This window comes from Panthera tigris, chromosome A2 (genome assembly GCF_018350195.1).
Source record: "Panthera tigris isolate Pti1 chromosome A2, P.tigris_Pti1_mat1.1, whole genome shotgun sequence".
Classification (NCBI taxonomy): Eukaryota; Metazoa; Chordata; class Mammalia; order Carnivora; family Felidae; genus Panthera; species Panthera tigris.
The window spans coordinates 81,917,480-81,944,818 of record NC_056661.1 but is presented as its reverse complement, the minus strand read 5'-3'; the positions used below and the strand labels follow the sequence as shown (position 1 = coordinate 81,944,818).

At 36.8% G+C, this 27,339-nt stretch overlaps 1 protein-coding gene across 1 annotated transcript in view; it reads left to right on the top strand.

Annotated features, from left to right (window-relative positions):
- The window catches only part of MAGI2 (membrane associated guanylate kinase, WW and PDZ domain containing 2), a 1,321,708-nt gene that overhangs the window by 1,075,536 nt on the left and 218,833 nt on the right, over positions 1-27,339 (top strand). Inside the window, exon 10 of the mRNA XM_042965265.1 lies at positions 6,767-7,405. Within this exon, the coding sequence (XP_042821199.1) occupies positions 6,767-7,405 (639 nt within the window). The remainder of the gene's footprint in view (positions 1-6,766; positions 7,406-27,339) is intronic.

Here is a 27,339-nt window from a genome sequence, read left to right as displayed (position 1 = left end):
ATAGAACCCTATAACAGATTCATCAAGGAACCTGAGAAAATAAGACAAAGGCCCATTTATTTCCTTGGGTATTTCTCTCTAGATGTTTCTCACTTTGTGACATTACTAAGACTATGCCAAGACCGACACATGTGGATGTAGTAAGTTGCACCTACCACCTCACCTCTCACCACTGCCACACAGTTCAGACTATCTGATCCCTACACCCGCAGCACATTGTATTTATATTCCAGAAAAGAATGAGGAATCCAAGGATACTTTCATGAGTCACTGGTCTTCCTTGATGGGAAATGGTGTATTCAGTCACATGGATGAACATATCTGTCCTCTCAAATTTCTGCAAAAAAACTATCAAATACTTTAATAAAATTCAGCAGGTTCCTTTTAAAATTTTTTAACATTTATTTATTTTTGAGAGAGAGAGAGCATGAGCAGGGGAAGGGCAGAGAGAGAGGGAGACACAGAATCCGAAGCAGGCTCCAGGCCCTGAGCTGTCAGCACAGAGCCCGATGAGGGACTGGAACTCACGGACCGCGAGATCATGACCTGAGCAAAGTCGGATGCCCAACCGACTAAGCCACCCAGTCCCCCCTCAGCAGGTTCCTTTTAAAGATTCGAACTATTGTATTATTCTCATCCTTAAGATGTTTTTATTTTCCACTCGTTATCAGTTATTTGTTTAAAAGTTTAACATATGTATTTATATATGTAACATCATAATAGTTCTGTACCATTTATAGGACATTTTCACAGACATCTCTTTTCTGTAGGGTAGGGTAGAACAGCTGTCATTATCTCCATTTCATAGATGAGGAAACAGATGTTGAATGACTTGCTCAAAGAGTGACCCAAGGAGACCCAGCTTCAATTCCGTTTGCCCATCTGACATACCACAATGCTTCATTTGGGAGAATAAACAATATCAAGGGCGAGTATTTACAATTTAATTGAAGTGTTGAGTATCACACCCTCAAAAGTACATTTCAGAATGTATTATGTTTTGGAGGGTTGTAGAATAGAATGAAAATGAATTTCAATATTATAATAAAATTTCCTCTTACAGTAAAATTATATATTTTTATTATAAAAAACACAAACACACAAGATTCAGAAAAGGAAGTCCAGTTAAATCTTATTAGCTGGAGAGGAACCTCAAAAAAATAATAAGTTTTCAATACAGAATTCATGTAATTGGTGGGATGGGAGTAGTGGGTGAGAATTGTCTTTCAGCAAAAATTTAGATGACTTGGGAAAAACAGAAGTTAGAAACAATGAAGGCTCCAAAGTTAGCAAATAAACCTACTCCAGTTTTCCTCTGACTAAACCTTTCTATCCTTTATTCAATAGGAATTTATCCTAAATACCTAAAGAGTTCTCAACATAGTAATATTACTCTATTTATTTTGTGGGGGGAAACGTAGAACAGGTAGAAAACTCCCACAGAAGAATAAAGTCAAGAGATGAAATTGTAACATGAGATAGTAACAATCGGAGCAAAATAATGAAAGATATTTTTGAAGAGGTGAGGAAGGAATGAATCAGATGAGATGGAGTTACACACAGAAAGGAAGTGCCCCTGAGGGTAGAGGAATAGCAGACTTCAACTAAAAGGCATAGAGCAAGTTGTAGATTGTAGGCAGCAAAGACACCAGCATCACAGAATGGAAGTTTATAGGGTAGTGAAAACAAAAATAAATTGGAAAGCCTACTGGTCAAGAGTGTTAACCAACACGTTTAAAGATTGAGTATTTTGAACTTCCACGACTACAGGATGTGAATGGAATGTGAAGTAAGTTAGTCTGGTCTGGTCCAAGATGGTGGTTAAGGAAGGTAGACAGCAGGTGGTAAGTGACAGAGGCTAAAAAGGAAGTTTCGGCATACTACAGTGACTCAACGAATGTGGGAGCAGAAGAAAGAGGTACAAAAATAATTCCATTTTAAGCAATGCTCTATGAAAAGTGCCCTATTTTATCCAAAATGATGAAGAACCCAAGAGATATCCAATATTGTATTTTGGTTTCCATGACTAAGAGAGAGACCAGTTATCTTGGAACATATTCTTATACAGGCCAGCAATTTTAAACTTCTGCTTCATCAGCCTGATTCTCCTTCACTTGTACTTTGAAATCTCATAACTGAGAATCAGGTCTTTATGAGACCAGCCCTATTTGGGACACCAAACTCATCAGTCACATCAAATTTGACCCATAGGCCCCAGGTCAGTAGCCCTAAGACCTCTGGCCTCAATAGGGCCTAAAGTAAATGGCCATATAAGAAACAACGTAACATTGCAGGCAACATGGCAATGAAAATGCATGCTTGGCTGCCAAAAGAAATGCATCATTTTATTTTTGTGAAGAACCTTTTTTTGGTAAAATTAAAAGTGTTTTCACAAGGGTGATCTCATTCTCACAGTAGCCATGGCAAAAAGGAAATGGAGGAGATATTTTGATTCCCATTTTATAAAAGAATGAATTGAGAGAGGGAGAAATCAAGCGACTCTTTTCCAATTCTCCCTCTTAAATAGGCCAACGGGGCTTGAGCTAGAGCCAATTTTCCTAATGACGTCTCTTTCTGTGCTCTGAAGCCCAGTCTATCCCAGGATTTGGCATGGCACCATCGGATGGCATATACCAGGTGGCTCATATTTTCATTTCACAACATGTAAATGACATTCATACAGCAAGTCTATAAATATCCTACCCAATTAGTTCTATCTGAACAGGCAAATGTTTGCTTACAAATCCATCTACAACAATTTTGGCATGACACAATGTCTAGGCATCTATGTACATTTTTTTAAAGTGAGCAGCTGAGTACTGTCAAGTTGTTAGTTTTATCCTGTGATAACTGACCTCTCATCTTTTACATTCAGAAAGCTTCTGTGTAGCGCCGTAAAGATATCACTTTATCACTGCTTGCTTGATGACTTGAAAAATTGCTCTGAGCGGAAAAGATCCATAAATTTTAAAAGGCAGTCTTACCAAGAACCACAAATAGTTCTTATTCTGCTTCTAAATAGCAAGATCACATTAAAACTCAAAAATAGATAACATTAATCACTATAATTCAAATAACTACTCTCTAGACCTGGCAGGGAACCGTCAGAGTTTAGTTCTTTCCTCCTATGAATTTCTGGCACAGCATGCTGGGGGGCTGGGGAGTTGTTAACAGTGATTAAAGTTAGGGAAAGCCTTAGAGGCATTTGTTACCTTCCTACCTTTGATCTGCCTACTCAGAAACTCATACTCAGTCTTGATTATGACTATGGTGGGAATATCTTGGTGGGACTGTCCTGATTTTAGAGAAGGATGTAACCAAGGACAGATAATAATTACTGGAATGGCAATCATCCTTTGCATAACAACTTACAAACCCTGTCACCTGCATGATCTCATTTGTTATTTCCCATAGAACAAGAAGTTGCTATTACTCTTATTCCTCATTACTTGTGAAGAATCTGAGTCACAGAGGATTTAAGTTGGTTTTGGAAGTCACACAGCTAATTTTAAGTGAGGGAGCTGGAAATCAGACCAAAGTCTTCTGACACCCTACCCCATATAATGTCATCTATACCGTGCAGCCCCCCAAACCTACCGAAAACACTGGATCCAGAATGGAGATGGGCAGAAGAGCGGTCAATGTGTTAAAACAAAAAAATGTAAAAGACTAACCAAATAGGAAAAAAATGAGGAAATGATATGTACTAAAGAGGAAACCCAAATGGCCAATAAACATATAAAAAATTCTCACCCTTACTAGCAGTCTGGGAAATGCAAATTAAAACCATGATCACACCCATTAGATCAATGAAAGTTAAGCCTGAGAATGCCAAGTATTGCATCAGATAGGGAGCAATGAAAATTTTGATATACTAAAAATGGGAGTGTGCAGCTATTTGACCTATTTTGCGAGCCATTTGCCATTGTGTAACGAAGTTGAAAAAGCATGTGGTCTATGCCCAGCAATTCTGTGGCAAGGTCCATATCTCAGAAAAACTCTATATTCACAAGGGCCATGGAAAGAGATTATTAGCAGAATTATCTTAAATAGCCAAAAATTCACAAAAACCCCAGCATCCATTAACAGAAAAATGGATAAATGTTAATAAAAGAGTGATATAGCCATCCAATCCTCTATTGCAATGAAGAGTAATGAACTAGAGGTAAAGGTATTAAATAGATAAACATCAGAAATACATTTGGAAGGAAATTATAGAAGATTAATATGTATTCCATTTCCAATGATTTTTAGAATGTGAAAAGCCATATTTGGGGGTATATTATTATTTAGGGATTAAATATTATTTAGGAATATTATTTACAGGTACCTGGATATGTCATAAAAGCATAAAGTACATGTGAATAAAGCAGGACAGTGACTACCTTTGGAAAGGGCAAGAAGTGAATACAAGTGGGAGGGGGGTGCTACCTGGAGGGCCATAACTAATATGTGCAGTGCTGTCTTCATTAAGTTGGATGGTGGTACACAGGTAGTTATTATTCTTTCAACCTTCTAATGTGTAAAATAGATTATCAAAACTTAAAAATCAAAGAGGCAGGAAAGAGAAGAAAAAAAGTTTGTCTGGATTAGACACCTCTCTGGGACTCTGGGATGACCAGGCCAGTTGAAAATGATGTCACAGGGTCCCCGGCCACCCTGGTCTAATGAGGAGTCATAGCAGCAGGGGGAGGAGGATCATCCCAACTCAGCCCTGTATCATGCTCCAAAATCCCAGCCATTACCAACACCCTTTCTGATAGACATAATTTGAAGAGTGAAGTTCCATCTCACCAGTCACAGAGTCTGTGACATTTTCTAGAATCACACCTAACCTGGATCCCCAGAAAATGGCTTTTCTGTCTTTATATCTTTAGCACTTTCACACAGTTCTCTAGCATTCGGGAAGAGGGAGTGTTAACTGAGTCTATGTTGCTGTTAGTATTTTACTCAGGAATGTTTTATTCATAGAATTATTTATTTGAGAATGCATATAGTGGAGTAATTTTATTTTTTTTTTTTAATTTTTTTTCAACGTTTTTTATTTATTTTTGGGACAGAGAGAGACAGAGCATGAACGGGGGAGGGGCAGAGAGAGAGGGAGACACAGAATCGGAAGCAGGCTCCAGGCTCGGAGCCATCAGCCCAGAGCCTGACGCGGGGCTCGAACTCACAGAGTGCGAGATCGTGACCTGGCTGAAGTCGGACGCTTAACCGACTGCGCCACCCAGGCGCCCCTAGTGGAGTAATTTTATATCAGATACTAAAAAAATCTAGAAAAGTATTTAACTCTGAAAACTCAACTCTGTGTTTTTCATTTTTGATGTTTGTAATTTTGATGGGCAAGAATATCTCAGAATGAAATCCTTAGCCATTTACACTATCCCTTTCAGAATTATCCTGATAAATTAATGTCTGCTGAGTTACTCATTTGACAGTCCATGAAAACATGTCTTTTTATCCCTCATATACTCCTCAGCATAGTCAGGCATAATCTCAGTTTGCAAGTTCAATTCTCAAATATTATGGTTTTTAAGGATAAAAATATCAATCCATAATAGAACAGTTGTCTAAATATAAAACTGTTATTCATACATAATTGAAAATTTAAACAGTTATCTCAAACAAGCATGTTTTTCTGCATTTTAAGGAGGAAATATTGTTTTCCAGAGTTATTCATTATAGTGAATAGTGAGTTCATTATAATGAATAATTAACATTTAGGGCATTTGAATATCATAAAGTTAACTTCTAACCAGTGGACTTTTGTAACTCTATTATAGTTCACTGGGGAGAGAGGACAAATGCCTTTTAAAAAAATGATCTACAGAAATATAATTAATCTAACATCAAAGGATGAGCCTGTGGCAGCCTCCTGTTTGAAAGCCAGGGTCCCCAATCCCCTCCATCCTTTTTTAGCAACAGTGATATTAATAGTGGTCCACATTTTTGGGCACTCACCATGTGTCAGGCACTATGCCAAGCACTTTTCCTGCATTATCTTATTTTCTCCTCACAACAACTTTACAAACGCAGAACTGTGGTTCAAAGCAGGCAAGTCCCTTGCCCAATATCACATATCAGCTAAGTAGCTAGAGCCAGGATACGGACCCAGATCCCTGGTCCCAAAACCTGTGTTCTTGACCTTGCTTGTATACATGAACCTTTGTAATTACATCTTGCTGTAGATGGAGAAAGTAAGTGGGCAAAATATTTTCCTCTTTCACAAAAAAGAAAAATAGTTGACTGAGACAAGTTATATGTCTATCTCTATCTCTATCTCTATCTCTGTCTCTGTCTCTGTCTCTGTCTCTGTCTCTATCTCTATATATACTGGGGCTTTCTTTTTCATCCAAAACTTACAACTACCACTTCTCAGTAGTTTGAAAATTCTATTAACTGAATTGCACTGAAGATGGAAATGATGGAAAAGAAGCACAGAATGTGTGCTTCCTCAAGGCACAAATTCATCTAAACTTTTCTTCCTGAGCCTTTCTTTCTGAATACAAAGCTGTTTCTGAACTCCAAGAATAACCAAATAGGATTTTTTTTCGTCATTTGATCATTGTATTTGTTGGCAGACCTGTTGTAACCTTGAGTCACCTACGGTGAATTTAAATATTATTCTAATTGATTTTCTCACTGCTTACTGAGAAACACAGTGCCTCTTTTACTAGTCTCATAAATAATTCCATTTCTCTATGTCAACTTTAATTGAACATTGAACTTACCTCATGTTGTCAATCTCTTTCTTTTTTCCTTGCAGGTGATGTCATTGTCTATATTAATGAAGTTTGTGTCCTTGGACACACTCATGCAGATGTAGTCAAACTTTTCCAGTCTGTTCCTATCGGTCAAAGTGTCAACCTGGTGTTGTGTCGTGGCTACCCTTTGCCCTTTGATCCTGAAGATCCTGCTAACAGCATGGTGCCACCCCTTGCAATAATGGAGAGGCCACCTCCAGTGATGGTCAACGGAAGACATAACTATGAAACATATTTGGAATACATTTCTCGGACCTCACAGTCAGTTCCAGATATAACAGATCGGCCACCTCATTCTTTGCACTCAATGCCAGCGGATGGTCAACTAGATGGCACGTATCCACCACCCGTCCATGATGACAATGTGTCTATGGCTTCATCTGGGGCCACCCAAGCTGAACTTATGACCTTAACCATTGTGAAAGGTGCCCAGGGCTTTGGCTTCACTATTGCCGATAGTCCTACAGGACAGCGGGTGAAACAAATACTTGACATTCAGGGATGCCCTGGCCTGTGTGAAGGCGACCTCATTGTTGAGATCAACCAGCAGAATGTACAGAACCTGAGCCATACAGAAGTAGTGGATATACTTAAGGACTGTCCCATTGGAAGCGAGACTTCTTTGATTATCCATCGAGGAGGTAAGATAACACTGGCTCATCAATAAAATATTCAGGTAAAATAGTAAGACCTTTACAATAATATCATAAAAGTGGAAGTTTCTCTGGAGCTGAATGAGAACACACTCTAAGAAAGTAAAAGAGAAAAGAGTCCAGGAAGCTATGGGGTTTTTTTTAATTTTTAGAATATGTATTCTCCTATTTTACATTAAACACAATAAACGTAGTGCTTGCAGTCTTACAAATCTACCTTAATATGAATTTGGAGGGTAAAGATTGAATCCCCAAATATGAGTGGGCTGTATTCCAAAAGTTCATTAACGTACCGACTGTAGAAATCTCAGGCTGGGTTTCCATTGACTTAATTAAGAAATCTGAGTCTTCCAACCAAACCAATATTCTGTATTGTGCGTAGGATTCTAGGCTAGCTAGTGCAACCCTTTCCAAGTTCAAGTATAGTCTTGATAATCCCCATAAGAACCATTGGAAACTGATTGTTGCAGAAAAATCTTTTTAGAGTTGTGAATTGGGATGCTTAGCACACTTCTTTCACTACCACATGGATAATTACTCATGGTGCCCTCCATGACCTGGGAAGAAAGTTATGGAACAGGGTTAGAGCTGGAGTTCTGGGCTGGGTGTTCTAGGTGAAGTATGAACATCGGAGCAGTGAGGAGCATGGTAGGAGCTCTGAGCCCTGGGTGTTTCTTCTTTTCTACCTTCTGGAGGAGAGAATGGGGCCACGCAGAAGGCCCCTCCTTCATTTCTGTGCTACTTTGCTCTTAATTATCAGTCACACTAGGGAGAGAAAGAAGGGAGGGGCTACAGACAGGGAGGATTCTTGAAAATAGAGTATAAAAGAAAAGTCTCAAGCTAAGTCCTGGTTTTCCACTTACCAATTCTGGGATTTAGGATACTTAATGTCCAGGAGCCTCAGAAGCCTCATCTGTTATATTGTGATGAAAATACAATGGTGGTCCTGCTCTTCATGTCGAATGACCCACAATAGGTGTTCATGAAATGTCTGTTGAGTGTAAATGAGCTTCAAAGCTACAGCAAGGGTGGGTCAGAAGGGGCAGTACTGCAAGGAACTCATGCGTGAAGAACACATGTGTGGCAAACATATGTGATTGTCTATTCAGAGCACTAAAAACAGCATGAAAGCCCTGTCGGTTTGAAATGCAAATGAAAGCAGTCAAAGCTTGAAAAGAAGCACCTTTTATGATTTATTTGGCCCTCTCTGCAGGTGTTTCCACTTCAAGGAAATATTTACATTATTGATTCCTTGTGTGAAAATGGAGATCAAATACTAAGCATTTTTGAGCGACGGTATGCAAAGTATTATGTTCCTATATTAAAAAAGGGAAATTATGGTAGCAGAAGTCTTAAATTTGACCTTCCTAAGGCATTGTTACAAAATAGCACTTGAATCTTGATAATTAAATATTGACAGTGTATTTTCATTTCTACCACTGCTTGTGTAAGATTATAACCAATATTCTTAATTAAATAGCCGTATCTTCATAGCGTGCAATTGAAAAGCAAATCTTTGTAACAGGTTCTTGATATTAAAAGGTATACTGAAAATCACTGTGCACTATATCCAGCATATGATTTATAGAAACAAGTTTGTGTACAAATCATTAAGTACTGACTTTTTTTAAAGACTTGGCATAGCAGGAGGAAGTATTTTGAAATCATCTATGTATGTATAAATGCCCGCTCCCTGCTAGACAACCCTATTCTTGCTCTTTCTTTCCCCCTATTTTCTTCACCTCTCATTTAGTCCTCCAGCATGTTACATTCTACTTGCATTTTGTTTGTGTTTGGGGGTGAGGAATTTTTTTTTATTTTGTGGCCCCTACAATCACTTATGGAATGCAGTACCCAGGGATGCTTAAAGTATTTCTAGTCAGAAACCTCTCGTGTTTCCCCAAATTCCCACAATTTGCACTCAGCTGTCTGAAATTATTAGGAACTAACACCATGTTTTGTGATGAAATTGGCTTTATCTTATTATAGGCTACTCATAAGTGCTTATAGCCTCATTCAGATAAGTATAGACCTTAAAGAGCAAATTTGCATGCCTGTGTCCTTAGATCAGAACTGTGGTTGTTTGTTTTAATCATTTACTAGGATTTTTAGTTTCTAAAGCAATAATATACATGGTGTAATTTTTTTTAACAGTGTTGGAGGGTATACAATGGAAAGTAATTCTCTTTCCTGTGCCAGACTTTCAGTTCTTTTCTCAGAGGCAAACATGTTTTTTGAATAGAAACTTTCAGAAATTTTGTATACATAACTAGCATATCCATGAATATCTGTAGTATGTTTAATATAAATGTCTTGCTCTAAATATCTTGGCTATTAGGGTATAATTCATTTTTAACACACACCATTGTTGTGTAATTCATATAATATAAAATTCACCCACTTTAAGTGCTAAAATGATACGTTGTGTAACAATCACTGTAATCCTTAGAATATACATCATCTCAAGCTCCCTCAGCCCCAGAAAATCACTAACTAATATGCTTTCTGGATAGTTTTGCCTTTCTGTAAATTTTTTATAAATGTAGTCTCTTATACAACATAATGCTGCTGTGGTTTACCCACACTGGTGCATGTGTAAGTAGTTTGTTTTTATCACTGAACAGTATTCCATTGTATGGATCTATCATTTTTTAAATCCATTCACAAGTGGATGAACATAAAGAGTTGTTTTCAGTTTTCAACACTTATAATGTTGTTGTGAACATTTATTTTTTAATGTTTATTTATTCTGGGGGGTGCGGTGCAGAGGGAGAGAGGGAGAGAGGGAGAGAAAGAATCCCAAGCAGGTTCTGTGCTGTCAGTGCAGAGCCCAACATGGTGCTAAAACTCACTAATTGTGAGATCATGACCTGAGCTGAAACCAAGAATCAGACGCTTAATTGACTGAGCCATTCAGGTGTTCTGCTGTTAACATTTAGATAAAAGCATTTGTGTGTGCATATACTCTCATTTTTCTTGAGTAGATACCTAAGAGTGATACTGCTGGGTTATATGACAAGTATATGTTTAAATTGTTAAGAAATTGCCAGAATGTTTTCCAAAATGACTATACCATTTTACATTCCCACTAGCAATTTATGAGGTTTCCAGTTTCTACCCATTGTTGCCCTTAGTTGGTATAGTCAAGCTTTTTGATTATAGTCATTCTAGTGTCTGTATAATGATACCTTTCTTGTGATTTTAATTTACATTTCTCTGATCTTTTTATGTGTTTACCATGTTTTCATGTGTTTGTTAGTATTCATATATCTTCTTCGAAGGCATGACTACTCAATAGTTTGTCCATCTGAATATTTGCTGGGCTATTTATCTTCTTATTAAGTTGTAGAAGTTATGATTACAAGTCTTTCATAAGATAATATCGTTTGCAAATATTTTCTCCCAGTCTGTGGCTTGTCCTTTCACTTTCTTGATGGTTCCTTCTGATGCACAAAAGTTTTAGATTTTGATGAAGTCCAATTTATCAACGTTTTCTTATGTGGATTATTATTTTGGTGTTATATCTATGTAATCTCTGCCTGACCTGAGGTCACAAACTTTTTCCTACTTCCTTTAAAAGATATGGTTTCAGCTCTTGCATTTAGACCACTTTAAGATCACATATGTGCACAGTGTGAGGTAAGGGTCTAAATGCATTTTGCTGCATATGTATATTGTATTGTCCTAGAACCATTTGTTGAAAAAAAAAAAAAAAAACTACCCATTCCTCTTGGATTGCTTTGGCACCTTAATAAAATATGAACTAGCATGAATGTGAGGTTTTATTTCTAGACTCCATTCTCTGTATGTTTACCCATATGGTTATGCCATACTTTTTAGATTACTTTAGCTTTATATTAAGTCTTGAAATCAGGTAGTGTGAATCCTTTAACTTTTTATTCCCTTTTCACAGTTATTTTGGCTATTCTAGATTCTTTCCATTTTCATATAAATTTTTTTTCAATATATGAAATTTATTGTCAGATTGGTTTCCATACAACACTCCATTTTCGTATAAATTTTATGATTTTCCTTTTTATTTTTTTTTTAAATAAAAGACCTGTTGAGATTTTGGTGTTACATCAAATACGTAGAACAATTTGTGAAGAATTGCCAACCTAACACTGAATCTCTCAATTCATAAGTATGGTATATCTCTTCATTTATTTGAATCCCATTTAATTTCTCAGCAATGGTTTGTAGTTTTCAATATACAGATCTTATACTTCTTCTGTTAAACTTATTCCTATCTATTTTATTCCTTTTGCCATTATTGTGACTAGAATTGTTTTCTTAATGTCATTTTCAGACTGTCAGTCACTAATATATAGAAATGAATTTGATTTTTGTTTTGGATCTCATACATTGCAACCCTGTTACACTTCATTAGTTCTGGAGGTTTTTTACAAATTTCATAAAACTGCCTACAGAGATTATTATGTTATCTGATGATAAAGTTTAATTTCCCCCTTTCCAATTTGTATGCCTTTGATTCCTTTACCTTGCCTTATTACACTAGCTAGAACCTCTGTTGTGATATTTCATGTGAGTGAATATAAGCAGACATCCTTGTCTTATTATCAGTTTTAGGGGAAAAGCATTAGTTTTTCACCATTAAGTATGATTTTAGATGTAGGGCTTTTGTATGCCCTTTATCAGGTTGAGGAAGTTCCCTTCTATTCTTAGTTTGTTGAGAATTTTAATAAATGTACCTTGACTTTAAACAGGTGTTTTTTTTTCCTGAAACTATTGAGATGATTGAGTGTTTTTTACACTTTATTAATACAGTGTTATATATTACATGATTTGTTTTTATGTTAAACTAATTTTGCATTCCTGGGATGATCCCATTTGCGTATAATTCTTTTTTTGTGTGTGTGTTGCTGAATTTTGTTTGCTTATATTTTATTAAGAATTTTTGAACCTATTTGGGGAGAGGTTTTCTATAGTTTTCTTTTCATGTGATGTCATTGTCTGGCTTTTGTGTATTGATAATACTGGCTTTATAACATGAGTTGCAAAGTGTTCCTTCTCTTTCTTTCTGAAAGTTTGTGTAGGATTGATGTTAATTCCTCCATAAAAGTTTGATAGAATTCACCAGTGAAGCCCTTTGGGCTGGGCTTTTATTTGTAGAAAGATTGTTTGCTAATTAAATTTATTTTCTTGATTTAGGCCTGTTCCAATTTTTCAACATCCTTGAATCATTTTTTGGTAATTTATTTCTTTCTAGGAATTTTTACAATTCATCTAAGTTGTCAAATTTGTTAGCGTAAAGTTTTTAACAAAATTTTATAACATTCCTTCCTAAAACCCAGCTTTTAGATTCATTGTTTTTCAGTTTTCTATTTCAGTGTGCTCCACTCTAATCTTTATAATTTCCTCTCCTCTACTTATTTTGTGATTGATTTACTTTGCCTTTCTGTCTTCAAGTTTAGATTAATGATTCTAGTTCTCTCTTTCTAATAAAAGCATTAAAGCTATAAACTTCACAGTATGCATTTCTTTAGCTTAGTTTCGTAAATTTTGATAGGCTCTGTTTTCCTTTTCATCCAGTTCAAGGTATTTATTTTTTATTTCCCTGACGATTTCTTTTTTGACCCATAGGTTACTTAGAAATGTGTAGTTTATTTTTCAAACATTTAATATTTCCCAATTCTTTTCCATTAATTGCAAATAATGTCTACTTGGAGAAGAACATGTTTTGTATTATTTCAGTCCTTTTCAATGTGTTGAGACTTGTATTATGGCCTAGCTCCTTGCTTTTTTTAACATAAAAATTTCTCTTAGAGAACTTCACCTATTAGTTCAAAAATATATCTCATTATTTTTAATAGCATATTTAATTGGATACCCACTAATGGATATTTTGGTTGCTTTTAGTCTTTTACTGTTATAAAAAAATTTATGTATCTTTGCACATCTATCTCTACACAAAAGTAAATCTATAATGTCGATGTATTCTTTCTTTCAACAAAAATTTCTTGAGTGCCTACTATGTACTAGGCACTTTTTTGGCACTAGGGATAAAGCAGTAAACAAAGCTAACCACACTCTTTTTCTCATGGAGTTGACATTCCATTGGAGGGAGGCAAATGAAATGCCACATAAATATGCTTTTTATTTATTTATTGCATATTTCATATCCCCCTAGGTTTTATTCTTAAATATTAATTTCATAACCAGTTACTTTACTGAGTTATCTTATTGTTTCTCATATATTTTTCCGTTCATTTCATGGGATTTGGAGGCATACAGTCACACCACCTACAAATAGCAATCACTGTCTTCTCCTTTCCTATTTGCATACCTGTGATTTATCTTATTTAACACAGCTGACTGTTACTTCATGAATACTGTTGTTTAGTAATGGAGATTATGGAAATTCCTATCTTATTCCTGGCTTAAATGGAAGCTGTCTCATTTTACACAGTTAACACAATACTGGCCTTTTAATTGAGATGAGAAAGAAATATCCCCTCAATTCCCATTTCATTGAGAATCTTATATCGGGGCGCCTGGGTGGCTCAGTCGGTTGAGCCTCTGACTTTGGCTCAGGTCATGATCTTGCTGTCTGTGAGTTCGAGCCCTGCGTCAGGCTCTGTGCTGACAGCTCAGAGCCTGGAGCCTGTTTCAGATTCTGTGTCTCTCTCTCTCTGACCCTCCCCCATTCATGCTCTGTCTCTCTCTGTCCCAAAAATAAGTAAACTTAAAAAAAAAAATTTAAAAAAAAGAATCTTATATCAAAAATGGATAATGAATTTTATCAAAAACCAAAAAAAAAAAAAACCATCTACAGAGATGATCAGTATTTTCCCCTTTGATTTATTACTGTGATGAATTGAATTAAGAAATTTTTTAGTATTGAACTATCCTTTCATTATTGAAGTAAGCTATATTATGCTTACAATGTACTCCTAGATCCTATTTCTTTATAAATAATTTTGCACCAGGGTGCCTGGGTGGCTCAGTCGGTTAAGCAACAGACTAGATTTTGGCTTGGGTCATGATCTTGCATTTTGTGGGTTCAAGCCCCGCACTGGGCTCTGCATTGGCAGTGTTGGAGCCTGCTTGAGATTCTTTCTCTCTCTACTCCTCCCCAGCTCACACTCCCTCTCAGAGTAAATAAAAATTTATTTATTTATTTATTTATTTATTTATTTATTTATTTATGTATTTATTTAGTACCAACCTTCATGTATGAGATAGGTCTGAAGTTTTCTTTTGGGGGTTTGTTTTGTTTTGGCTTACTTTTTACTGTCAAAGTTTGCTATCAACGTGATGCTGATGTCATATAAGCAACCAATAACTTTTCATCCATCTCTGCTCTAACATAATTAAGTAACCTTGAAGGTATCTATTTTTTGAGGATATAATACACCTTTGAAATTATCAGGGTCTAGTGGGTTGGCTTCTGTGTTTGGTTTGGTTTGTGGAGGAGAGGGATACCTTTTGCAACTTTCTCAAATTCTTCCACAGTAAATAATCTTAGAGTTTCTATTTTTCTTAGAGTTTCTTGGCTGGACTCAGTTTTTATAATTTATATTATCCTAAACATTGTCTCTTTCATTCATGTTTTCAAATGTATTTAAACAGAATTGAATCAAGTATTTTCCAATTGTGTCTTCTATGTCCACTTTACCTAAGAGTATTCCTATTCTCATTTCGTAGTGGTGCTATTTTCTTGATTAGTTTGACTAACACTTTTTCTATATTAATGGCTCAAGAAACATATAGTTTATTTTATAAATAATTTGTTGGCTGATGCTCAACCTAGTATGGTATAGGGAAACATTATGCTTTCTGCCCAAGGAGGCTGTGATTTGATATCTGGAGTAAAGCAATTCCAGAGTGATTACTGTAATCAATCCTTGTCACGTATTGTACTCTTATTTATATTAAAATGCAACAAAGTCCCCTACTTAATTTGTGAAACTCCCATAAATCGCAGCTGATCAGTATTTGAAAATTTCCCTTCTTATCTCTGAAAAACATGATCCCAAAGGTTTTCACTAGATCAGAATATTCCCTTCATATGCTCACAATGTATAATAATTAATAAGTATCAGTAATGCACATCTTCTCTTTCTTTTACGTTCAAACAGAATTCAGAGTATTTGAGAAGTAGCATACACTATATCAGAGCTATGTTTGAGGACAAAGCATAACAATTAGGGACACAGTGAATTGTGTATATGTAGAGAATTCCTGCTTTAAATTTTTAAAAACCATATCACACAAAAGCATTGTATCACAAACTTAAAACTGCACAGGGAAAATATTAAAAGCAAAGCTATAAGAAGTATTAATATTTTTAATGTTGCTAACAGTTTTTCTAAATTTTTTTGCTGATAAAGTTTCAAATTCACATAAAAATTGCAAGTATAGTACACAGAACACCATATACCATTTACCTACATTGCTGTTAACATTTTGCCCCATTTGCTCAATAATGTGTGTGTGTGTGTGTGTGTGTGTGTGTGTGTGTTTCTGGACCACTTAAGACTAAGTTGCATACGCCATACCCTTTCACACCAAATATTTTAATATTTATTTTAGGTCACTACTTGTTTGGACAAATGTATACACAGCTAGTTAGTTATAGTTATAAAAGATACTTTTTAAAAAGCACATCGAATTTTAAAACTCATTACCACCACAACAAAAGACTTTAGAAATTGTTGAAAGAGAGTTGACATTCACCAGTAACAAGGATCTGATATAAGACTCTTTCTGGGAGAGAAAAAGCACTTGTTATTTGAAAAGAATGCTATCCAAAGAAATTAAGCAAAAATCACAGTGGATATCCCACAATCACCATTATGTAATCCAACTTTCCACTTGATGTCAGCAGAAAAGAGTATATATGACACAGCAAGCCAAGTAATAAATCCACACCATGAGGGTGAACAACCATGGCATACTGGCTGCTATATTAACAACTAAGTCTTAAAGTTTCAAATAAAAGTCTATTTCTCACTCGTATGGTTTCCAATTCATGTTTTCCTGAATAGCAGATTTCCTGAGCAACTCTCCTCTACATGATGGCTCAGGAAACAAGGCTTCTTCTCTCTGGTGGATCTCCATGCCCTAAGGTCTTGAAGTCCCCCACTGAGTCCTCTCTAACCAGCTGGCAGATAAAATGGTTTAGGGGTCAGTCCTGGGAGGGGTGTACATCACTTCCTCCCACATTCCATTGGCCAGAACTCAGCTCTAGATCCCATTAACCATAAGAGGCTTGGAAATATAGTATCCCTGTCTGCCCAGAAATGAGGGAATGGTTTGGGGTCAGCTATGTAGTAGCTACTCTGCTTCTGATATTTCTTATATGCTATCTGCACCTTGAACTGCACATCAGGGATATATAACCACTGATTATGTGAAACTGTGAGATGAAATGTTTTTTGTAACATGATATTGTAATATGATTCATTGTAGGCTTTTGAGGTACACTCGGGCCAATGGTATATGTTTTTAAACTCACATGTTCGCTTCACATTTTCTCTCTCAACCCAACTTTCATGGATAAAGAAAGTTAAATTCAAGGTTCAGTACTTGGCCCAAATTCAATGAATGTGTATCTAGGTAAGGGGATGGACAATTTATGGTCCCCAAATATAAGAGGTGTGAATAATCATCAATGAAAAATGGAAAATGCCATGGATCTCACAAGGTGTACACCAAATGGGGAAGTTGTTGCACAGATGACCGGTAAGGTAAGAGAGACAGGATGCTAGGATTACTTGTAGAGTTGTTGTCATACCACTTAGAAGTAGCAGAAACAGAACTCAAATCTCTATCTTCTGACTCTAATATTAGAGTTTTACGTTATGTCAGTTTCCCCAAATTTTATGAAAAGAAATTTTTGATGGGTTTTGCTTGGATATATAAGGTTTATTCATCCATTTGTTTATTCATTTCATAAGTATTTGTTGAGGACCTACTGTGTGCTCAGCACTGGTTTATGTGCTGGGAGCTTACTTTCTAGGGGAAAATTAGGTAAAAAAACAAAGAAATACATTAGAGATAGCAGTGAAGAAAAACTGAGCAACAGGGTAAAGGGCAGGAGAAAGAGGGAGCAAGCTGTTTGGGATATCCAGGGAAGAGCATTTTAAGCAGGGCAGGGACGCCTGGGTGGCTCAGTCGGTTGAGCATCCGACTTCGGCCCAGGTCATGATCTCGCAGTCCGTGGGTTCGAGCCCTGCGTCGGGCTCTGTGATAACCGCTCAGAGCCTGGAGCCTGTTTCAGATCCTGTGTCTCCCTCTCTCTGACCCTCCCCTGTTCATGCTCTGTCTCTCTCTGTCTCAAAAATAAATAAACATTAAAAAAAATAATAATTAAAAAAAAAAATAAGCAGGGCAAAGGCCCTGAGGCAGGACTGTTCTTGATGTAGACAAGTAACAAGAGGGAAGCTCCTGTGGCTGAGTGAGGAAGGGATGGAATGACAGATGAAGTCAGAGAGATTGTCGGTGCTGTAGGGAGACAGAGAATGTAAAGTCTTATGTAGCCATGGGCCATGGAAATGACTTTAGATTTTACTTTCAAGTGAAATGGGAAGCCTTTGGAGTGTTTGAGCAGAGTAGCGAGAAGATCCAACATTTGAAAGGGCTCACTGTGGCTGCTGTGTTGAGAATAAACTGTGGGTAGCCAAGGATGGAAACAGGCAGACGAGTGAGTCGGATTTCACAGCAATCCGAATGAGAGATGAAGAGGGAGATTGGAGAAGGATGGTAGGAATGGAGGTGGTTAAGAAATGGATTCTAAATATATCTCAAAGGAAAAACAGCAAGATTTGCTGATGGATGGGATGTAAGATAAAGGAGAAGGAAAGGAATCAAAGACTGCAAATTTTGACCTAAAAAACTGTAAGAACAGAATTGCATTTTCCTGATAGGATGAATATGATGGATGGATATGCTTGTGGGGGACTGTGGGGAGATCAGGAGTCCAGTTAGGGACAGGCCAAGCTTGAGGTACATTTCAGCTGTGCAAGTGGTGATGGCTGGCATGTGGAGGGTATTTAAAGCTTACGACTGAGCAAGACATTCAGGGAGTGAGCATAAATAAAGGAGAGAAACATTCTGAGGACTGAGGACTGAGAACCTCCAACTTTGGCGATCAAGAAGAAAAAGAATGAGCAACAAAAGGCTAAGAAAGCATGACTTGTGAAGAAGGAGGATAAATAAGAGGAGGGTACTGGGAGCCTTATGTAGGAAAATGTTTCAAGATGGAAGGTGTGAACAATTATGCCAAGTGCTGAGTAAGATAGGCTGAGAATTTAACACTGGATTTAACAATTGAAAAAAAAATTCATTTTTTTAAAATTTAGTTAACCAATTGGAAAGGAGTTGACATCAGTGTTTTGGTCACTTGAAAACAAAGCCTCTTTCATATTTGAACCTATAGAGCACATTTATTTACATGTACTGTGATTTTATATATAATCTGACAACGAAAGTACACTTTCCCCTTTCATAATTATACTAGATTATCTTATTTTCTGCCAGTCAACTCATGTCAGATCAACTTCTTATCACCAACTAACATTCATATTTGTTCTCATGGCTAAGTTAGTAAAAGGTTATTCTGTGTTAGGGTCCTTTTGGACCTTATACCTCTTCATTTCAGACCTCATTTCAGGGCTGATAGGGTGGGGGACAGGGAATGCCATCCATTGTATCCAAGAGATTCTTGGAGACAAGTAACTTCTTCAATTCTTTAACATAAAAGTAAAAAATTTTTAAACTGCAGACTCTCTTTAACCCAGAAAATACCCACTCTACCACAACCTCCCCCCAACACACGTATCACTTAAATAGTTGAGTTAATATATCAGGTGTTTTTTTTGTTTAAATATATATCTGTTGGCCATTTCTAAATATTAGAGGAAGAGTGAATAGAAGTGTCTTATTAGATGGTAAATCTGATCTGCATGTGACAAGATATAACTGTTAATTATTGATTTGGTATTTACTCTTTATTTACCCTGTTTACTAATTTGAGGATGTCTTAAATGCAAAACAAAAAGGGCATGTCAATATTTACATTTCCATAGTCATCAATATGTGTAAATAATTGTTCTAGTGGATATGTACAAAAATGTCAGCTAGAAGAAACTATTGGTTCTTTAAATGCTAGCCAGTTTCCCTCAGAAGCAAAGTCTGTGTCTTATTTCTTATTTGTCTTCAGAGTTTGGCATGTATACTTGTGAAATTAGTTTATTATGTTGTAACATTAGGAGGAGAAGGGTGGTCACAAAACAAAAATCAGGAAAATGCATGCATGAGTCGCATAATGCAGCCGAGTGTACAAAAACGGGCAAAACTCTTTTTCTAGTGATGTTCTTCTGTATGGGCTTTTAAAGTAACCTGGGCCCTCCTTTCTCTCTGGTCATATACCAAATTTTTGCCTAAGTTGTCTGTCTTCTTCCTCTCCCTTCATTTCAAAAATGTCCCAGATGCTGATCTAAACACAGGGATATCCAGTAAACAAAATAAGTCCTTGTTCTTACGGAGTTTACTTTACTTTTTTTTTTAATTTTTTTTTTTAACGTTTATTTATTTTTGAGACAGAGAGAGACAGAGCATGAACAGGGGAGGGTCAGAGAGAGGGAGACACAGAATCTGAAACAGGCTCCAGGCTCTGAGCTGTTAGCACAGAGCCCGCCGCGGGGCTCGAACTCACGGACCGCGAGATCGTGACCTGAGCCGAAGTCGGCCGCTTAACCGACTGAGCCACCCAGGCGCCCCTTACGGAGTTTACTTTAAATGTAATGGGTAATAACAGATTGATCTTGTAAATTAATCCGTCAACTGTGCCAGTTATATGGCTATAAAACCTGCCATACAATGTCTTCACTTGGGAAAATTATATAGGTTTATTGGCATGAGATGATGATGAACAACGCATTTAACTAGAATCAGCATACCAGGTTTCTAGTATAACGTAGGCTCCTAATTCACATGGCCACTTTGAGTGTGTCACTTAGGTTCTCTGGCCACTAGCTCCCCATCTGCAAATTGAAAACAACTGTAATATTCATATGTCTCAAAACCTCTGTAGTTCTCAATGTTTCTAAACCATGGGCTTATTTACATTCATTACATTATATACACTCATTAGTTAGGGACCCCAGGACAAAGGAGTTGTAAAGAGTAGTTTGTTTTTCATCTGTTACCTTTGAAACATATATCCTGCTCCCTTCTAATCCACAATGGTAATTTCCTTGAGCTCACAGCCTAGAAGTTTACTAATCTTCTACCAAATTTGACAGTAGCAAAATCAAGAGATTTCAGAGGGAAAAAGGAAAAAAAGCAATGATGGTTATAGCCAACAATTCTGAAGCTACAGGAAGATGATCAAATTTACTCTTACGTAAAATATGTTCAATCAATTCATACAAATTGTTTTTATGTGGGGAGAGAGAATCTTAGTGTCTTTTCATTAAGACTTTAAAAAAAAGTTATAAGTTCAAATCTAATAATGACCAGTATACAGTAAATTTACCAAGAAAGTTTCAAATTCCCCTAGTTCTATAAATCTTAAAACTTTAGTAGCCCTCCCCCAAAAAACAAAAACCAAACCACATTCCTCACTATCTGCCACTATTGTGTAATACATTGTATTTAGGAAACTATGCTGGTCATATACAAAAATGTGCTCTTGGGGCACCGGGGTAGCTCAGTCAGTTAAGCGTCTGACTTTGGCCCAGGTCATGATTTCATGATTTGTGGGTTCAAGCCATGCATCAGGCTCTGTGCTGACAGCTCAGAGCCTAGAACCTGCTTTGGCTTCTGTGCCTCCCTCTCTTTCTCTGCCCCTCCCCCACTCGTGCTCTGTCTCTGTCTCTCTCAAAAAATAAATAATAAACATTTTTTAAAAATGTGCTCTGCCTCCAATGTGCTAGCTGCTTACACATAAGAGCAGAAAATTAAATGGATGAGTGCAATTAAAGTTATGTGCAAGAGATTTCCAGATGGTAAACTTAGAAAATCTTGCCACAAAAACTATTGAATCACAGCACCTCCATGTAGGCTCTTACTTGTTGAATAAATGAATGAAATCACCTACAGCATTATCTTGCTATAAAATACAAAGTCATGTTCATTTTTTCAAATTGCGGAATATGAAACTGTAGGCTTATAATGAATATAAATTCTACCAAAAGTGCAAATGAAAATAATTGCAGTTATTATGCCATATTAATGAAAGTTATGCTAATTGCCCTAAAACTTAAAGAAAATGTATTGTTTTGCCTCTCCTCCTAATTAACGTTATTTCACAATGTGTGGTACATTTATGGAGAATTGTGTAGTGCATTAGATAAATCAGTTTTACATTTCCAGGAGAGTGTGTTTTAATGAGCATTATAATGTATTTCATTTCAGCAACAGTTTTATGTTACAAAGCACCTTCTACTGGTAGATTGGAAAACATTGCACCAAAGTGATGCTTTCACCTAAAATTTAGAATGAAATTTAGTGAGGGAAGCATAGATGAATCCATTTCAGTTAAATGGTTCTAAATTTGAGAAGAATGTTAACATTTTAGCTAGTATTTTTTTCCTATGCCCAAACCACATATGCCAGCAATCAGAAATGAGTTTGGGAGCCTGCTCAATATCTCATTGAATACCTGATATTTGATGCATAAGTCCCCACTTCTGTATTTAAAAATAATCAAAATGAAATTAAAATATCCGTACTACTAAATACATTCATTAGATCCACATTAGGTGAAGCTAATCTAATACCATCATCCCAAGTGCTTATAGTTAAGTTCCTCTACCTCATGCCTTAGAAACCAGCTTGTAGAGGCCCATCCTTTCTTCTTTTCTTCTAGATTCAGAGGAAGACTTGTAGGTGTTCTATTCAGACACCAACTTTATCTTGCTCTGGAAGGAAGCCACTCCTGTCCACTCAGGGAACTGCTTCATCAATATTCTCTTACCATGGGTACTGTTATAACTTCCTTTTTCTTTGGGCACCCTTACCCTTAACCTATAAAATTCCTGAACTTTACCCCATACATTAAAAATGTTTTCTTGATTCTTCATTACCTTACAGCCATGCTCTTTCACTTTTCTTTCATTCTCAGACAACTTTCTTGAAATATTATCCATGTATGTGCCTACATATATCCCACTTTATTTCATAATTTATTTAAGACCACTATTCTTGGAAGAATAAACTCTACTTAACATCTGTGCTTTTTTTTACTTGTCTTGCACCTCACAACTTACAGCTGTCTGGTTTGTGTGCCCATCATGCTATGGCAAATGCTCTCTCTGATGTTCGCAATGGCTTCCTATTTGTCAAATGAATATCTCTCGTTTCTTCCAGAATCTCTCTTCCCTTGGCTTCCAAGACAGCTATTGCTTCTAGTGGTCTTACGGTTCTCTGTTTCTTCTCAGACTGCTGTAATGAATCCTTTTCTTTGTCCATTTTTCCAAAACTGAAATTTCCTAGATTTGGTTGCTGTAACTTTTGTTTTATGACTCTGTAGGCTCACCACCACTACCATGATCATCCACATGGTCTATGTACTTTTCCATGGCCTCTAGAGAACACCAAGACCAATTTTCTATCTTACAACCAAATCCTTCATCATCTAGTCCACACCAGCCTCTTTAACTTCATGTCGCATTCCTCGTTTCACAAATATTTCTTGAGCATCTGCCATGTGTCATACACCACTTCAAGTTCTACAGTATAGCAGTGAGTAAAACAGATTAAAAATCCCTACCTTCATGAAACTTGTATTCTCCTAGCAACACACAACTGTTGTTTTAGGCTCCATTGTCATAGAAATGTATTTATTTCTGCATGAAAAAAACCTCTCATAGTTTTTGGCAAACTCCTAAGCACCCTTGAGGTCAAATGTTACTTCTTGCAGGAAGATTCTCCCAACAGTCCACATTTCCCCGAGAAGGCTCATAAATACTCTTGTCATTTCTTCAGATCAAGATTTCCTGTGAAGTCTTAGCAGTGGAGTTACCATTATCCCACTTCAGAATTTATCAAGAGAATCTGCACAAGACACACTGTACCTTTCAAACTGAAAGATCCCTGGACCTTTAATCAATTATAAATGCACTGCTATCTCACCAAGTGGTCAGTAGATCTCTGATAGTTAAGAGTCCATGCGACAATTTCCTGGTACAATTGAAAGAACAAACAGCCTTGCTCACGTGTATTGGGAAAAATGAATAGATTTAATATAATCTTATGTGTTAAAACTCTGCTATCAGTTTAATTATAATGAGGTTATAAAAATGTGTACAAACTCAGCAACACAACCATACTCTACTTTTAACTTCTATTTGTCCATAAACTAAGGATCATTCTTTTAACAGAAGACACAAAATCACATTTTTTGGCATCTCTATCTTTTAACATTTAACAAATAGTGTTTAGCCATTTGCTCTTATCAGAAGAGCAAATTCATCAGTTTGCTTACCAATTTTGTTTTGGGAGCCACATACTCTCCAACAATATACTTTAAAAATATTTGATTTATTTTTCCCTCCTTTCTCCTATGTGGATTTTTCCTTCTAATAATGGTTCCTAACTGAAGTCCATCTCATTCTAACCCCATTCCCCACTCCAGGGAATTTTCAGGTTATATTATGAAAGAAAAGAAAAAAAAATCTCAAGATCAGAGTCTGAAATAAAACTTTTTAAAAATTTTCTTTATAAGACCTGCATTTCAGACTCAAAGGGGGCAAGTGCTTATTAGTCAATAGCTGGATGACCACATTGTGCCTCTCAACCTGTACTTCTCAATGACAGGCTTTCCTCAGCCTAAGGACCCTTCAAAGAATTGCTCTGTTTTCAACAAAAGGGAAACGATCAAGTAAGGGAAAGGAGACCTTCAGGACAGGAGAGGGAGGGGGGATTTTTTGTCATAAATTAGCAAACTTGAGGAAGGCTATTTGAAGACAGTTGGTGCCTTACGGTGGGAGAAGTTACCATATTTGTCTAGTAAACCTTCCGCATGTGTGAAAGTGTTACAATGCTTGTCTGATGGAATGAAACTTTAAGAATCTGTTTCTTAGTTTTAATTTTAACTTCAAGAATGCATGACTTGAATTTCTGTTTGTTATTAAGCCCATTTTTCTTCATCGGTTGTCATAATGAAGGGGTTCTTACCGACATTTAGTGCCCAGAGCCAGGAATGCTAAAACATCTTGCTTCAAGGGACAGACACACATGTCCAAAATTTCAAGTAGTTGTGTCTTCACTGAAGAATATTCTGACATCAATGACCAGGGATTTTCCCTGCCCTTGTTGCTTCGGTTCCTTTTCTTTCTCTGCTGGCAAAGCTTGCTGCCTTCTCAGGTAACCTTATAGCAGCACCTTGCTTCTCAAGGCCATCCTCATGACCTGTGAGACGAGGTAATCTTGGCATCCCACCTCAGACCTACTGAATCATAATCTGCATTTTAACAACATCTACCAGGTGATTTGTATTCAAATTAAAGTCTGCATATTCAAAAATGCACTTGGTCTGTGGAGTGGTTGACCCTGGCCTAATGACAGAATCTTCTAATTTAATAGAAGAGATTTATACCAAATTAATAACGACCTCCCCTAAGGCTCCTAAGAAACTTACTTCAACAAATTTCTCTAAACTATAGAAGTTTATAAAAATTTTCATCCTTTATAAAAATAATGACCCTTGTGAGGCATGTGTCTTAACACACTGAAAACCTGTCCAGGGAAGGCACAGAAAGAAATGGTGAACAAGAAGACTTTTGAGACAGCCAGATACATGGAAGGATGGTCATGTTTCTGGGTTTTCACAGAAACCTGTGGATGCCCAAAATCTGATCTGGCATCAGAAGAAGGGATCAGAGACCTCCTAATTATTCCCCCTTTATTTTTTCTCAGAAGAATGAATCACCCAAGCTGTCTTTGAAAGTATCCGTGTATAAGGAGGTCCTTTTTGGTATTTTTGCATGACAGCCTAGAGTTTAAATTGACTGCTTCAGAAATACAGGGAATGACTGGTTAACAACCGTAATCAGAGTGATAGGTGGAAAATGTGAACTTTAGTTCACATATGTGATGTAAAAGTTCTTTATATGTTGCATATTTGCTAAAAAGTAATAGCAAAATACAGGTTTTAAAAGCTTATATTCACCTCTTATACCATATTTAAACAACACAAATTCTTACAGGGAAATAAAACCTCATTCCTACCAGAAATGACCAGAGATTGTGTTTATCACTCCTGCCCTTTAAAAATATTATATTATGCTATAAAAATGACTCTATCTACTAAACGTACTTAGACTTTAAATTGTCATTATTATATCATAAAGGTTGCATTATACTTTGACTCCAGAATGTCTGAAAGTACTTTAATTCAAAACAGCACTCTCAAAGTTTTGGGGAGAACTCATCTGTACTTCATCAGGCATGGTCTAATTAGTCCCACTGTTATTCTGCTGAGCCATACTTGAAGGTGTTCTTTAACTTGGGAAATTAATAAGGACCAAAAAAAGCATTGATTCAAATATATGCAGTTTATTAGCAGTTAGTTTAAGCACATTTAACACATGCTCAAATAAGTGGTTTTTCTTTGGATTACCAATCCCTGTTCACTAGGTATTGGTGGATCCCTTCACCCAGAATGGTTGGGTGTCCTCTGAATCTGTGTCTGGAATCTGACCTTTCATCTGATGCCCTTGTCCACTTCTGCCAGAGCCCAGGTGCCCTCTCTAACGAAGTCTGTGGTGGCCCCTATTGATGTCCCCCTCTTTGGGTGGAGGTTTTGTAAAATAGGTTTACTCCTAAGGAGCCTGCTCTGTCATTATCCCTTCCTATTAGGAACCTGGCTCACTGGTTCCCAAACGATCATTACCATACAAGGAAAAAATATTGTATCTCTTCCTGGTAGGGTGATCCACAGTTGTCCATGGTAGGCCCTGTGTCCTAGCAGACAATAGGGGTGCCTCCTCCTGACCCAGCACAATGTCACCCCAGAGTGATAGCCTCTTTGCCATGAAACTCAACCCATTTTTCTCAAGTCTACCCAGCATCCAGTCTCTGGTTTCTTCCCCAACTTAAGTGAAAGAAAACCCTCCAAGGCCTGGTTTCCTTTCAATGTGATGGTGTTGGGAGGCCGGTGTAGTGGTTAGGGGCACCATCCCTGAGCTCAAATTTGTGTCCTGACTTGACCCATGAGATCTTAGACTTGTTCTTTATGATCTCAAAAACTCAGTTTCCTCACCTGTAAAATGTAAAACTACTTGTGTTTTTGTTAAGAGGATTAAACCTGAACATCCATGTAAAGCACTGATCACAGTGCCTGATATAGAGGAGTTTCTCAGTAAGTCTTGGCTAGTGTTGGACATTAGAGTCAAGCCCTCGTTTGTCCCCTGCTCCACTCCTTTCCTTAAGACTTTGGGAATGATTTGGAAAATGCATGTGATGATGGTTTGTGGATCAGAAACTACCAGATCCATTCAGATTCCAGCTTCTCTTGATCCACATTGGCCAAAGGGCACAGCATTCCAGATGACTCTTCGTCCTAGAGATGATTTTTTATAATTCAGTGTATTAGGTAAATGAGTTTATATAGGATCTTTAGAAATACATTATATCTGCCCTTCAGAAGTGTTTGCTCATAATGAAATAAATCATTTGTTTTGAATTTGCCATGGATACAAAAGACTCAGCTACAGTTTCATTTGGAGCAGAAACATAACAATGGTTTCCTTTTTATATTTTTAGTCTTGCATACATTATATTTAAGAAGGAATATGAGTTTCTTTCCTTCTCCATGAATACATTTCTATTTTTATAGAATTTAAGTTAAATAAAGACATGCCACACCTCCTGATATTCCAAATAACATGTATTTTAAATGCAAACATTCAGAATTCCCAGGTTTTACTTTTTTTCTTTTTACTTCTAAA